The 16,506-nt window shown below is 37.9% G+C and overlaps 1 protein-coding gene across 1 annotated transcript in view; it reads right to left on the minus strand.

Moving 5' to 3' along the window:
* Position 1: 1 nt before the first annotated feature.
* The window catches only part of PRKRIR (protein-kinase, interferon-inducible double stranded RNA dependent inhibitor, repressor of (P58 repressor)), a gene marked incomplete at its 3' end in the record, with an annotated part of 28,052 nt that continues 11,547 nt past the window's right edge, over positions 2-16,506 (minus strand). The window contains exons 2-5 of the mRNA XM_011989485.1: positions 13,646-13,766; positions 8,768-8,875; positions 3,367-3,403; positions 2-552 (exon numbers count right to left, since the gene is read on the minus strand). Coding sequence (XP_011844875.1) covers positions 2-552; positions 3,367-3,403; positions 8,768-8,875; positions 13,646-13,766 — 817 coding nt within the window. The remainder of the gene's footprint in view (positions 553-3,366; positions 3,404-8,767; positions 8,876-13,645; positions 13,767-16,506) is intronic.

Below are 16,506 nucleotides of genomic sequence, written 5' to 3' on the forward strand. Positions count from 1 at the left end.
CATCAGCTTCATAAGGCAGGAAGCCTATAAATTCCTCTCTTAGGTTATGAGATTCATCAACAAACCTAACCAACACAGGTAGGTGCTCTTCCCCTGCTATGTCCACTACATCATCAGTGATAATGGAAAAGAAGTGTGAGTCTCTCACTTCCCTGAGAGTTTCTTCTCGAATACAGCTCTCACAGATCTCTAGCATCTGCCTCTGCTGTGTTTTCGAACAAAACAACGTGTTAACTGCTGTTGTCTCAAACCGCTTTCTCAGAACCTCTTCACCAGAATTTATCCTACACTCTAGCAGTGCCTGAAAGTTATCTGGAGTAAAGAGACCTTCTGGGATTTCATCAGCCTCATGTCCATCCAGAGGTATGTTTTGCTTTCCCATCAGAATCAATATTTCAAATAGAGATTTTAGGTATTCTTTGTTTTCCTTCTCTTCAAGGGTTAGAGGTAAAATGTCCTCATCTTGCCCTTCACCCTCTTCTTCACTGGGGTTCTGAGCATTGCTATTGTTGGTTTCTTTATGTTTTTGTTCCTGCTCAGAAGTTTCATCAACTGGAAAACAAAGAATTAATGTTACAAACAGGCTCAAGAAAAACCATACAAAACAAAAAATATTACACCTTTGGTTAAATATTTAAAATCCACAAACTCATTCATTCAATATTCATAGGGCATTTACTAGACTACAGACTAAGATAGAGATTAAAATAAGACACTAAGATAAGACATAATCTAGTGGGAGAGACAGTATAAACAGATATATTTTAATCCTAGATGTAAACGCTGTTGTAAGATAGGAATAATTTTTTTTTTTTTTTTAAGAAGAAGAAGGGGGTCTCAATATGTTGCCCAGGCTGGTCTTGAACTCCTGGCTTCAAGTGATCCTCCCACTTCAGCTCCAAAGTACAAGGATTAAAGGTGTGAGATACCACATCCAGCCTAATTTTTAAAACACACTTAACAAGACATTCCACATACGTAATGAATGACAGTGCATGCCCTCAGAAAAACAAAGTGGGACAGAACTAATTACTAAACTACTGTGCTTAGTATTTTATATGCATCACATTACCCTCTCTTCAGGCAGGTGGTATCAACCCCACTTGACAAATGAGGACACTAAGTAAACTTCCCCAAGATCACAAATACAGTTAGAAGAATGGAAGTAAAGTTGATATCCAAGTGTGTCTTGCTCCAAGGTCCATGCTGATGCTGTTTTTATCAAACCATGATGCCACACATTTATATGGGAGATATGGGACAACTGTACAAACCAGTATAATATAAAGGAGATTAATGTAATTCTTAGGGCTAGTATTAGAATATCACACAGCCTAATCTCTTCATAGGGGATAGGAAAACTGAGGCCCTACAGGCTAAATGCCCTGTCCATAGTCATACAGGTCACTGGTGTCTGCAGGAAAATAATCCAAATCTGAGGAGTCACAGTTAAAACCTAGTTCTTAGAACATAAGACAATGGCCGGGTGCGGTGGCTCACGCCTGTAATCCCAGCACTTTGGGAGGTTGAGGTGGATGGATCATGAGGTCAGGAGTTTGAGACCAGCCTGGCCAAGATGGTGAAACCCTGTCTCTACTAAAAATACAAAAATCAGCTGGGCGTGGTGGCATGTGCCTGTAGTTCCCGCTACTCGGGAGGCTAAGGCAGGAGAATCGTCTGAACCCGGGAGGCAGAGGTTGAAGTGAGCCGAGATCGTGCCACTGCACTCCAGCCTGGGCAACAGAGTGAGACTCCATCTCAAAAAGAAAAAAGACTGTGGAGGGCGGCAGGGAGAAACAAAAATTCAGAAGTTGCATTTGATGACAAGGATAAATAAGAGGGACATGAACAAGGAGGGCATTTCAGTTGGTGAGAATTATTCCAGCAAAAGCACTAAGGTAGAAGAGGGAAGCAGGCTGTCCAAGTACAAAGGGAAATCTAGTCTGACTGGAGCCTGTGTGAGCCATACTTCAGAGCTTAATAAGGGTTCAGCAAAATGCAGGGAGCATCCTTCCCTCACCCTCCTCAAATCAGATGACACTGCTATTCATCATACGTGACACAGCAGTGGTTCTATTCTAGGGAAGCTTCCCAAGCCAGAAAGCAAGAGGTTTTCCTGGACGCCTGCCTGTCTGGCTCTCTCCCTCTCTCCTCCATTGTTTCTCTACTTCCAATTAACTAGTACTAATTCCCTTGCTTTTATTTTTTTTCAAAAAGAAGTTCATTAAAGAGCAAAGAGTACAAAGTGAAAAGTCAAGTCCCTCTTCTTTTGGGCATCTTTCCTAGGTGTCATAGGTATACAAATTTCTTAAGTTCCCTGAATCTCTTCTCTTTACTCTCTCTACCATTGCCTTAATTCAAGGCCTTTCAACTTTTATTTGGTCAGCTGACAGCCCAACTGGCCTCCCTGCCTCCAGTGTTACCTTTTGTAATCCAACAGAGTACTCTATGTACCATGGAAATCAGGTCCCTCTTATCACCTACTTACAAACCCCTAAGTGGTTTCCTATTGCTAACAGCCCACAAGTCTGCAAGTTCTGGCCTTTGGGGTCCTCTCCAGGCTCATTTTCTAACCATAATGGGTTATCACAAACTTTAACAACACTAAAATGAGTGTAGTTCCCCAAATCTACCACCCTGTTTCATGCACAGAACACCTTTCCCTCTCTTTGCCTAAGTCCATATCTCCTCATCTATGAAGAGGGAAATAACAGTACTTATCTCAAGGTTATTGTGAGAATAAAATGAATTAATACAAGTAAAGCACTTAGAACAATGACTTGGCATCAGTAAGCACTCAATAAAATGCTATGTTAATAACAACAGCAATAGGAGGAAGAAATAGAGGAGGAGTAACTAATAACTGACAAGAAGAAAAACAGCTTCTAGCCCTCGTCCTTTGGTGACATAATTTGGGCATCAGCACCTACAGAAAGGCTGTTGTGACCACTACTGCCAGTGGCACTATGTGTCCCCATAGCATTTAGTCCTTAAACATTTACCAAGAATTCATTACGCACCACAACTGGGTGGACAGAAAAGAGATTCAGTGCATGCCTCTACTGTTGCCTTTCCTTCCCTACAATGGAGCACTGTGTGCCTGCCACCCCTCTACCACACTGAGAGAGAAGGCGTCACTTCTGTGAGGCCTGCATATAGCATAGTGTGTGGCATAGCACCACTCAATAAAGACAAACTAAAATTAGACTTTATTCTCACAATTTCAAAACACAGGACAAAGTTGAGCACACTCTTACATCCATTCTCAAGGTAGGTTTTTGACACAGAACATATTTATTTGTCCTTACCAGGTCAAGGCCTTTTTAAAAGGCATTCAGAAGTTGAGTCATTAACACTATCACTTACTTTTTTTCTGTTTCAGTGTCCTGATTTCGTCTTCACTCTAAATGTCAAGAAAAAAAAAGAAAAAAAAAACAAAAAACAAAAATCATCTTTAAAAAACTGACCTCTAGTCTATCATCTTAGACTCACAAATACAAATGCCTAGTCTGAGTCAATTTAATTCTTTCAAGAGCATAAATTCTTTATATAGAGAGTATACATTCTTCAAACAGACCGACAATGAGAAAACCAGAATAAGCTGTTAATGACTCCAAGGTTATAACAAAGTCCTAGGGAAAAAAGAATACATCATTTTACTTATTTTCTACCTAAATCACCGTAACTTTGGGTTATAAGTGTTTCCTGGCTAATGAAAGTCACAAAAATACACCATGGCACTTGGAGTTAAATTCAAGAGGACGCAAATCATCTTGCTTCCCAATTTAACCCTGGAGATGTCCCATAAGAAGGAGGTTGCTGAATCTCTGGACTCAACACAAAAGTGATGAGAAATCCCTGTGAAGGAGAAGGTGAAAGAGTACCAGCATGGAAGAGATACACAGAGCATACACAGAGCATAGTAGGCCAAGTGGCACCAATAGGGTTAGACAAAGGAAGAACTTTCTAGCTGCATCCTTTACTTTCCTTCCAACCCTCTACAATGCTTAAATCATAGGCCACTTTGTTGTTTTCCGTGGCAGAAAAGCAGCAATGCCAGTGACAGACAGCAGGATGCCTGCTGGGCAGCAATGGACATGGTGCTGATAACAAGAAACATCAGCAGGCTGGTCAACCTGGACATCCCCTCCTTATCCTATGGACTGCACGTTTATAAGGATGGCGGGTCAGGAAGAGTATGCCTGCTGTGAGATGACATGAAGCGCTGTGAGATTATGTGAGGCTCTCTGAGGGACAGACTACAGAGAAATGATAGCTACAGGACAGCAAGTGATTGAGCTCCTCATCCTGATACATATTATACTTCATATCTATAGATTCAACCAACCATGCACTGAAAATGCTGGGGAAAACATGGATGGTTGTATCTATCATGAAAATGTGCAGACTTTTTTCTCATTATTCCCCTATATAACGCAGCATGACTATTTACATAGCATTTACATTGTACTAGGTGTTACAAACAAATGTATTAAGCATCATAAATAATCTAGATATTACTTAAAAATGGATGGTTCTGCCGGGCACAGTGGCTCACGCCTGTAATCCTAGCATTTTGGGAGGCTGAGGCGGGAGGATCACCTGAGGTCAGGAGTTCGAGACCAGCCTGACCAACATGGAGAAACCTCGTCTCTACTAAAAATACAAAATGAGCCGGGCATGGTGGCGCATGCCTGTAATCCCAGCTTCTCGAGAAGCTGAGGCAGGAGAATTGCTTGAACCCGGGAGGCAGAGGTTGTGAGGAGCTGAGATTGCACCCTTGCACTCCAGCCTGGGCAACAAGAGCAAAACTCTTGTCTCAAAAAAAAAAAAAAAAAGTTTGGTTGTGTCTATACTGAACACACAGACTTTTGTTCTTCTCATTATTCCCTAAACAATGTAATATAACAACTATTTAGATAGCACTACATTGTATTAGGTATTATAAATGATTTAAAGTACACAGGAGGATGTGTTTAAGTTATATGCAAATACGACACCACTTTATATAAGGGAATCAAACATCTGTGGATTTTGCTCTCTGACGAAAGGTCCTGGAATCAGTCCTCCATGGACACCAAGAAGAAAGCTGATATGGAGGACTGTAATGTAGGTGTCAGTAGTCATCTAAGAGAAGTCCCAGGAAAATAGAAATAAACAAATAGAGGGGAAAATGCATAACGAAAAATAAAAACTAAGGATTTCTCAGAATTTAAGATGTAAGTCCTCAGCTGTAAGATGACAAATTAAGGTACATAAGAAAAAAACTCACATCTAGATATAGGTTAGCAAAATTTAAAATGTCAAATATAAAGAAAACTTTTAAAAAGCTTTGAGGGAGAAAAAGAAGATTACCTAAAAAGGAACAAGAATCAGGCTGTCACAGACTTCAACAGCAATAATGGATGCAAAAAAATCAGAAAGAATCAACATCACATAGACTATATGTATCCTCTATGTAGCTCTTAATAACATTTAAAATTTAAAATATCAAATCATTTTTTAAAATAATTCCACATCTGGAAACTAAGAAAACAATCCTGTGTTAACAAAATAGAGAAATTACAAAATAGTGACAGCCAGATATGACAGCACTATCTGTCTAAAGTTGTGGGGTATAGCTAAAATGGACCTAAGAGACACATTTACAGCTTTGAATACACATAAATATGAGCTAAACATTCAAGAAGCTAGAAAAAGAGTCAAAAAGTAAATCAACCTAATCAAGGAAAACCAGTAAGAGTTCACAAGTACAACAATCACTGACAAAACTACTGGTTCTTTGAAAAGATTATTAAAGTTTCATAAACTTACAACATTACAAACATTAACAAAACACAAGAAGAAAGAGAAAACCAATAAAGATATCAAAATGGCAATCAAAACTTTCCCTCACCCATCCCAAGCCCTCTAATGGTTTTACCAAGTTCTACCTTACTTTCAAGAGCAGTTAACATCTACCTATACAAATTTTTCTAGGAGAAAAAAAAAAAGATATCCAACTTATTTTATGATGCTAATAGAACCTTGATATTGTAATTGGATAATGACAGTACATGAAAAGAAAGTTACAGGCCAAGATTCACAAATGTAAAATCCTAAATAAAATACTGACCAATTGAATCCAATGGTATATAAAAGTAAACAGACATATTGCAATCAACTAGAATTCATTACAGAAATGCAGATGGTTCACAGAAAATCCGTTAGTACTCACTGCATTAAAGAATGAAAAAAAATGAACTTTTCTATTAAATACATGCAATGAAAGCATGTGATAAGTCAAATACAAAAACGGAATATAGGTCAGGTGTGGTGGCTCACTACTGTAATGCCAGCATTTTGGGAGGCTGCGGTAGGAGGACTGCTTGAGCCCAGGAGTTTGAGACCAAAGTGGGCAACATGGCATGATCTCATCTATAAAAAATAAAAAATACAAAAAAATAAGCCAGGCATGATGGCACACACCTATGGTCCCAGCTATTTGGGAGGCTGAGGTAAGAGGACTGCTTCAGCCCAGAAGGCAGAGGCTGCAGTGAACAGTGTCTGCCCCACTGCACTCTGGCCTGGGTGACAGAGTGAGACCCTGTCTTAAGAAAACAAACAAAAAACAAACAAGAAAACTCTGAATATGGGAGTAGAAGGGAATTTTCTTAACTTGATAAACACTATCTAACAATACCAAGAGCAAACATTATACTTAATGGGGCAAGGCAAGTATGACATTACTAGAATTGTTCAACGTAGTACCAGGGATCTTGACTAAACAAGACAGGCAACAGAAAAAATTAAAATAGTAAGAACTGAAAGTGACAAATTTCTCCTTATTTACAGATGATACAATCAGTAACAGAGGAAAAACTCAGAAGACTTATTAGGATTAATTTGAAAAGAAGTTCTTCAAAAGTGCTGGAAACAATTTTAACCAGAATATATCATCTATACCAGTAAGAACCGTAATGTATTTAAGAAGTGATCTAAGGAAGAATGTATACATTGTCATTTAAAGAACTGTAACGAAAGCCCTCAAAATTTTTCATTTTCTGTACTCCTAAAAGTATTCTAATATTCTTTTCAAAAAACTAGTATTTAGTTTTGTCAATGATTGCTGTTACTTGATAGGTATTCTATGGGATTTTTTTTCTATTCATGGATGGAACTAGTTAATACTTTACAATAGTTTATACTGTAATAGTAAACTAGTAATATTCATTTACTAACATTAGTAATACTAAACTAGTAATAAACTAGTAATAAATTTACAATTGCTAATATTGTAAAGATGTCAATTCAAAGCAATTATAATGAAAATCCCAAAATAATTTCTAGGAGAACTTGACAAAAGGACTTTCAAATTCAAAAGCCCAGGCACGGTGGCTCACGTCTATAATCCCAGCACTTTGGGAGACCGAGGCGGGCAGATCACTTGAGGTCAGGAGTTCGAGACCAGCCTGGCTGACATGGTAAAACCGTGTCTCCACCAAAAACACAAAATTAGTCAGGCATAGTGGTGAGGGCCTGTAGTCTCAGCTACTCTGGAGGCTGAGGCAGGAAGAATTGCTGGAAACCGGGAGGTGGGGGTTGCAGTTAGCCAAGATTATGCCACTGCACTCCAGCCTGGGTGACAGAGTGAGACCCCGTCTAGGGGAAAAAAAAAAAAAATTCATATGGAGGAATAAAGGTCCACAAATAGTTAAGAAAAAGAAGAGTTAAACAATCACCTTATTTGAAAGTTAGATATATTACAAAGCCATGGTAATAAAACAGTGCGGTATAGCTGCAAACAAATAATACAGTGAAATGGAACAGAACTCCCCAAAACAGCCTTATGTAAACTTGTTATATAACAGAGGTGGCATTTTACACCAGTAGAGGAAAGGAAGGATTAACAGACCATGTTGGGAAAACAGTTTCTCTACAAGGAGAAAAAGTTATTATAGATCCCTACTGTATGTCATACAAACTCCAAATGGATAAAATATCTAAATATGGTAAGCATAGAATAAGGAAAATTAGATAAATGCTATCTTTAAAAAGCACACAGTAGGTGAACTGATAGGACATACATTAAATACACTAGCATGGACACCAACTGGCAGGGGAAGGAATGGTAATGGTAATAGTGGGTGAAGAAGGAAAAATAATAAAGCAAAATAAGGGCCTTGCTAGTGGCAATGATGACAGAAAGCCATGGACTAAGGAGTTACTATACTTCCGTTCACCTAAGGTCAACAAAATACAGATAGGTGTCAATCCTCAGAACTGAAGGATATCTAAGGAATATAAGAATATGTGTAAATTATGCCATAAACAGAGATTTCGATGTTTTTTTTCTAAACTCTGTCCATATTTAATAGTGACAGAAGCCTTATCTTTAAAACATTCCATGTCTCCACTTCTACACTTTCCCTTTCTTTATTCCTTTGTGCTGAACTCTGGAAACACCTCAGCTCTATTTTCCTTACTACAAAAGAAAAGGTAGCTTTCTCCTTCTTCCCCAGAAGGGAATGAGCTAGTGGCCTATAATTAATAGCACACTCTGGACCAACTCAACAGTATCAACTGGCTAAATTTGAGGGAGATTTTCCAATTTAAATACTAAAACTCATCATCTCACATCCAGGCTACTATTTACCATAACATTTATTTCCCATTACATTACTTCTGAAATAGAGAGTAACTTGGATTAATTTAACATAAATGCATCCATATTTGACTTCATAGTATTATGGGGGAAGGTGGGAAAGCTGAAAGTACACAGACATACCAGTTCTTTTATTCGTTTTCTGTGTCTACTATGTGGGTTGTTCAAATGACTGGTAAGATCAAATATTGTTGGTATTGCATTATCTCGAAGAACTGTCCTATAAGGACTCTGAAAAAGAAAAATGTGTTAATTCAGATATGATCCTTATAAATATATTACATATCAATAAAATTCTATGTTAATGACCTCCACAATATTCCTTCAACTCCAGCTCTAAAGTATAGAGGCTTATAGAACTTGATGTCAGTTCAGGTCAGTCTACTATTTCCAACTGTACCTGCATTTGTCCTTCTGGCAATCTTATTATAAATTAAGAAACTGAATTGAAGGTAGGCATAAAACATAAAATGTGCTTGCATTTTGCGTATCTGTTTCTAATTCAGCATCCCAGCTACTTTATCTTCCTGTCCTTCCAAGAGCCCACAATCTACAGGAGGTACAAGTCTCCCAAAATAATCTGCACTCTTGTATGTTCCATAATAATGCATCCCTATTTTACCTAATGTTCCACTTTTGCTAATATTACTGAGAAGTATCAAGGCACAGTGAAAATATTGGACTGGGACCCAGGAGACCTAGGAACTAGTCCAAACTCTACCAGTGAATGACTCACTAAGACACCTTGGCTAAATTACTTTCCCTTTTTGGGCCCCAGTTTCTTCTTCTGAATAAAATTCTGGTATGGAACTATTTCAACATTTCCCAAAATGAAATTATTCACATACTTAACGATCATAATGCTTGCCATTTCAGTTATATTACCATCTGTATTTTTACACAATCTACTCACACTGTCTTAAGTAATAAAAACTGTAGGCAGAATGATCTGATGTTTTTATCTTACGTTTTTAAAAATTTTATGTTTTTAACACATACTACAAAACTTCTAAAATAAAAATTGATTCATGTGCCACATGAAACCAACTCTCACACCACAAGTGATACTGATATACATAAACACATTTTTGCAAATGATAATCTAGGTATTTCTATATTTCTTTCAAGTCCTAATCCTAATGATCTTATGAAAGAATGATCATACTTTACCCTACTTCCTGTTAATTTCATCCAACTTGGCTAGAAGCTGGATATATACTTAGATGGTAACAGCCCTACTGCCAGCCCTGAGGAGGCTGGGTAAGAGACAAGAAGCTTATTAAGAGGGAGAGTAATAAATAACTGCTATTACACTCCTCTCAGACAGTCCAAAGAAATAGTGCCTTTAATTTCTTCCTCAATTTGCAATGATAAAGATAAAACATACTTCATTTAAACAAGCTTTCTTGGAAGCAGTGATTATTTCAAAATATCTAAGCATGTTCAAAGAACATGCCAAACAAAAACAACAACTTCTAAATTTGTTCACCCAAAGAAGGGAGGTCGGGAAGACATGAAGGGAAAACATGTATCTAAATGGAACACACTATCTTGGGTTGTACCCAAAGAGTTGTTAAACACATTTGGGATGAATTTCTATTCAGAGTCAATATTTTCTAGTTCAATTCCACGCCATAACAGAAAGCACAAAGATGATTCTCTGACTTCCTAGTAACCCTCAACTTCTAGTTCTGGGCTCGTGATCCTGAATCTACCAGGGAGGCTGAATGAGGAATTGGTTAGGGACACAATCACTGAAGGGGGTACAAGCTATTATACTCAAAGCTCCCCCATCTTTCATACTGAGCAAATGTCCCCAAAATAAGCAAATACAAATACACAATCAACTTTCGATATCTTACCAATTATTAAATAAGGAGGAGAGGAAAAAAACATTTTAACAAATTTTTAAAAGTCAAATCAAATGATTTTCTATTTGCAAATAAAGCAAAGACATTATAGATCGGAAAACAGAATATGTGAAAGAAAAAAATGACATTTTATAAATATTTATTTTGGCCAAGAATGTTGGCTCACACCTGTAATTCCAACACTTTGGGAAGCCATGGCCTGGTAGACGGCTTGACCCCAGGAGTTCAAGACCAGCTTAGGTAACATGGCAAAACTCCATCTCTACAAAAAATACAAAAATTAGCCAGGTATGGTGGCACATGCCTGTAGTCCCAGCTACTTGGGAGGCTGAACGGGAAGGATTGCTTGAGCCTGGGAGGTCGAGGCTGTAGTGAGCCATGATTGCACCACTGCACCCCAGCTTAGGCAACAGAGCGAGACCCTGTCTCAAAAAATAATAATAAAAATAAGAAAAATATAAATATTTACAAGGACACATGCCAAAAAAGACAACATTCAATTACTGCTTATGATATCAAGTATCGCAGTATCAAGATTTAATTTTTAACTGCTGAATTAAGGTTTGAGCATGAAACAATAATCTTACTCTAGCATCAAAATAATAAAATATTTGGCTCAGGCCAAATTCAGTAGTCATGAATGTTTACTGATGAGATTTTTTTTTTTTTTGTCTGTTTGTTTAAAGACAGGGTCTCACCATCATGTTGCCCAGGCTGGCTCTGAACTCCTAGGCTCAAGCAATCCTTCAGCCTTAAGACTCCTGAGGGACTACAGACACGTGCCACTGTGCCTTGCCACTGATGAGATCTTCAATGTCAAACTAATAAAGCCAAAACTCTTAAACATTTAGATATGGATATCAGAAAATCCAGGGGTTTTTGTTTGCTTGTTCGTTTTTGAAACACAGTCTCACTCTGTCACCAAGACTGAAGTACAGTGGCACAATCTTGGCTCACTGCAACCTCAGCCTCCTGGGTTCAAGTGATTCTTCTATTTCAGCCTCCTGAGCAGCTGTGATTACAGGCGTGCACCACCATGCCCAGCAAATTTTTCTTTTTTTTTTTTGTATTTTTAGTAGAGAAGGGGTTTCCCCCTGTTGGCCAGGCTGGTCTCGAACTCCTGACCTAAAATGATCCGCCCACCTCAGCCTCCCAAAGTGCTGGGATTACAGGCATGAGCTACCATACCCAGCCCAGAAATCCAGTTTTTAATAACATCTCCTAGATATATAGAAAGAACATTTTCTCACATTCGGATTCATTTATTCAGGATTGAAGAATCATTTAGAAATTAAAAAAGCAAACCTGGCTCATCTTTCTGTTCTATTCTCTAAAGAATGTAAGAATGAACTATGCTTTAAATTTCTCACAATCTGGTTAGAATTATCTAATTAAGAGACCATATTTATTACTAAAATAAAAATGCAAAAATGCATATGGCAAATGTATTTAAAATAATTTGGGATATTTTTACTTAATGTCAAGAACATAAAAGTAGTTTGCCTTTTAAACATATGAAACCTTTTATTTCGGTTGATCATTATTACCCTCTTAACAAATTAAGGCAAAAATATTCCTCAAATATTTGTGATTAAACTGTTGAACCGGAATTGGCTCACCTCCCAATGACTTCACAAGTATCTGCTTCAATTAATTTTGAGAAATAAAATAACCCAATCATTCTTTAGTTTTCTGATGCCTCTGCAAAATGTATCTGAAAAAAATATCAAAATAAATTGCTGCATAACAACATATAGTGTACCTTCGAATCAAGTTTATGTCTATCCCAATATCTGAGGTGTTACATTAGTTACACTGAAACAATTCTGCTTCATTTCAATCAAATTTGCCTTATTTGTGCCTTTTATAAATCACAGCAAGAGAATCACAGAGGGTTAAAAATCTTAGAACTCAGGAATTACCTGCTCTAATCTCCTTATTAGGAACTGGGGCCCAGAGAGGGGAAGTGACTTGGCCAAGCTCACACAATTAACTGGTCTTGATATGAAATTACATACTATTGATGGAAATGTTTTTCCACATTACCTGGATAAGTTGTTTACTATTACATCTAGCACATAAAAATTAAGAGTTGGTTCTAATAGTACATACAAAAACATGAAAACAAGAGCTCCATTCCAAGATGAAAATTTTACTCATAAAAAAGCTCTAAACAGCTCCAAATAAAAACACCAACTTTACCTTAAGTATATACTTTTATAATCATCTAAAATTTTTCTGAAAACTAAATAATATTTAAAAGTGGTTACCTCGGCCGGGTGTGGTGGCTCATACATGTAATCCCAGCACTTTGGGAGGCCGAGGTGGGCGGGTCACTTGAGGTCAGGAGTTTGAGACTAGCCTGGCCAACATGGTGAAACCCCATCTCTACTAAAAATACAAAAATTAGCTGGGTGTGGTGGCACGTGCCTGTAATCCCAGCTACTTGAGAGGCTGAGGAGGGAAAATCGCTTGAGCCCAGGAGGTGGGGGAGGTGGCAGAGGTTGCAGTGAGCTGAGATAGCACCGCTGCACTCCAGCCTGGGTGACAAAGCGAGACTGTCTTAAAAAAAAAAAAAAAAAAAAAAAGTAGTTACCTCGGGTGAATAGAAATGGGGCATCAGAAACAGAGGAGTTTTTCTTTCTTTTTTTCTTTTTTCATCATTTTGGGTTTTTTTCCAGACAAGCTCTCATTCTGTTACCCAGAGTGGTGTGTAGCGGCATGAACACAACTCACTGCAGCCCTGACTTCCTAAGCTCAAGTGATCCTCCCATCTCAGCTTCCCAAGTAGCTGGGACTACAGGCATACGTCACCACACCTGGCTAGTTTTTTTGGTATTTTCTGTAGATATGGCGTCTGGCCATGTTGCCCAGGCTGGTCTCAAAACTCTTGAGCTCAAGTGGTCTTCCTGCCTCGGCCTCCCAAAGTGCTGGGATTATAGGTGACTGGCAAAATCAGATTTTAAGAACAAAACAGATACTATTCAGCTCCAAATCTGTCTTCATCTTAAAGTGGCAGGATATAGGAATACTTTCCAACATTGGCAAATACTTACATTTCCAACCAGACAGAGTGAGAGAGAGAGAAATCAAGACAAACAGAGAGACACCAAGCTCTTCTATTACTCACAGTTCTACAGATCATAGAGGTCTCAAAATGTTTGGCACATAATCGATAATGTTTATTTAGCTGATCAGGTGTTTTATCTTCTAAGTCTGCTCTCCTACAGTTCTCCACCCACTTCTGGCATCTATAAATAAAAACAAAACACAATTATGAAAATGAGCTCAGCATTTAAATTTCAGCCTGCAGTTTTAAGGCAAACATATATTAATAACAATGGATTCCTGCTCCCCTCCCTGAGAACATAATTTGGAGAATTTTATTAATAACAAAATAACAGTTGGAAAAAACCTTAGAAATCATTTAGTAACAACACTTCAATTACAGACAAGGTTAAGAAGTAACTTGCTTGGAGGCAAGTACAAAATCAGCAGCAGAATTAGAACTGAAACCGGCATCTTCCAACTCCAGACATTAGAGAAGATCCAACCATCAGTAGAACAAGCAGAAAGCTGCACAGCCACAAGGCTAACAGCCTAACATTCCCTTCAGGATTTCAACTTCAACAAGCAAACGAAACAACACTGTCACTGTTGAAAATCAGTAATTAGATGTTCTTTAAATAACTAGTTTCTAAGGGAAGCATAAAGGCTGTATTCGTTTATCTTCCTATGAACACAAATTATTATCTATAGTAATATGTGTTGACTAGATTGCAAGCTCCATGAACGCAGGGACTGTGTCTACACAATCCAGTACACAAAAAGTACTGAAGACAGGGAACAAGACAAAGTCCATGCCCTCTCAGTGCTTAAATATTTTCAGAAAAACTAATAATAAGCACTTATTATGAGCCAGACACTGTTCTAAGTCCTTTCCAAAGATGGGTACTATTATCATCTCCCTTGTGCAGATGAAGAAACCAAGGCACAGAAATATTAAGTAACCTGCTAAAGTCACAACCGGATCTTTCCTCGAATTTCTTTTTTTTTTTTTTTGAGACAGAGTTTTGCTCTTGTTGCCCAGGCTGCAGTGCAATGCCATGATCTCGGCTCACTGCAACCTCTGCCTCCGGGGTTCAAGCGATTCTCCTGCCTTAGCCTCCCATGTAGCTTGCATCACAGGTGTGCGCTACCACACCTGGCTAATCTTGTATTTTTAGGAGAGATGGGGTTTCTCCATGTTGGTCAGGCTGGTCTCGAACTCCCGACCTCAGCTGATCCACCCACCTCGGCCTCCCAAAGTGCTGGAATTACAGTCGTGAGCCACCACGCCCGGCCCAACATATTCCTTTATAATTACATCACAATATATATATTTTTAATGTTTTAACACTATTGTCCACCTTTCCCCAACACACCTGCCCCTGACACTTTATTCTATTCTAAAAATGTAAAATCATGGTAAAATGCTATGATTTTTAAAAAACTACAGCTAAATTGTACAGCATTTCATTTGACCAACAAGTATTACACTGCTCACAGTAATGATGCCTAAGATGTTCACAATTTCATCACACTTGTACACAGTTGTACATTATGATTATAAACATTTCATGTTTCAAAATCCAAATATTAAGTGTAAAAACTATTTCACTATAAAATAATCTGCCATACTGCTACAGTTTGTTTTTTAAATTCTTAAATCTCTGGAGACCTTCCACACAGAGCAATACTGTACATATTACCTCTGAACTAAGTTGAAGCAGCTTTCTGATATCAACAGCAACTCTTATTCAGACAATCAAGAACAGAATGGGCATCAGGCAGACAGCCTAATTAAATACACCTGTCTTTCTATATGAACTACTTAAGAATAAATCTAGTGAAAGATGCGCAAGACCTCTAATAATCTTTTTAAAGCAAACTTAAATAAATACATAAGTTTATGAACTGGCACACTAAATTATAAAGATGTCAATTTTCCCCAAACCCATTTACTAATTCAATATAATCACAAGCCCAATAAGTTTGTGAGAGACAGCAAGAGAAAGAAATGACTAATTATTCTAAAACTTTTTATACACAAATTTAAAGAACCCAGGATAACCAAGACAATCTTGAGAGAGAGAGAAAAAAAAGGAGGTTAAAAGAATTACACTACCAGATATTAAGACTTACTGTAAAGTTTATTACTTCCTGGCAGAAGGACAGAACAATGAAACAAAACAGGGCACTACAGATACTTAAAGGTAGCTTTGAACAGCGGCAAATACGGAGTTTTCTTTTTCAATAAATAGGGTTGAGTTAGTTGAATATCCACATTAAAAAAACAAATCTTAACTCCCATTTGTACACCATACACGAAAATAAATTCCAAGTGATTGTAGATCAAATATGAAAGGTAAAACAATAAAGCCACTAAAAGGTAACACAGGAGATTATCTTCATGACCTTGGAATAAAGATCTCTTAAGGAACAGAAAGCACAAACACTAGAGGAAAAGATTTATAAATTAGGTTACTTTAAAGTTAGTAACTTTTCTTCATTAAAAGAAGCCATTTAAGAGTGAAATGGTAGACCACAAAATGTCAGATATTTGCAATACATATATCTAACAACGGACTCGCATTCAAAATATATATGAAGAACTACAAATAAATAACCCAACATAAAAACTGGCAAAGGGTCTTGAACAGGCACTTTATAATAAAAAGGTAATAAAAATGGCAATACATAGATGAAAAAAATGCTCAATCTCATTTGCCATCAGGGAAATGCTAATTAAAACCATAACAGGCCAGGCGCAGTGGCTCAAGCCTGTAATCCCAGCACTTCGGGAGGCCGAGACGGGCGGATCACGAGGTCAGGAAATCGAGACCATCTTGGTTAACACGGTGAAACCCCATCTCTACTAAAAAATACAAAAAACTAGCCGGGCAAGGTGGCTGGCGCCTGTAGTCCCAGCTACTCGGGAGGCTGAGGCAG

The sequence above is a fragment of the Mandrillus leucophaeus genome, unplaced genomic scaffold (genome assembly GCF_000951045.1).
Source record: "Mandrillus leucophaeus isolate KB7577 unplaced genomic scaffold, Mleu.le_1.0 Scaffold1095, whole genome shotgun sequence".
Classification (NCBI taxonomy): Eukaryota; Metazoa; Chordata; class Mammalia; order Primates; family Cercopithecidae; genus Mandrillus; species Mandrillus leucophaeus.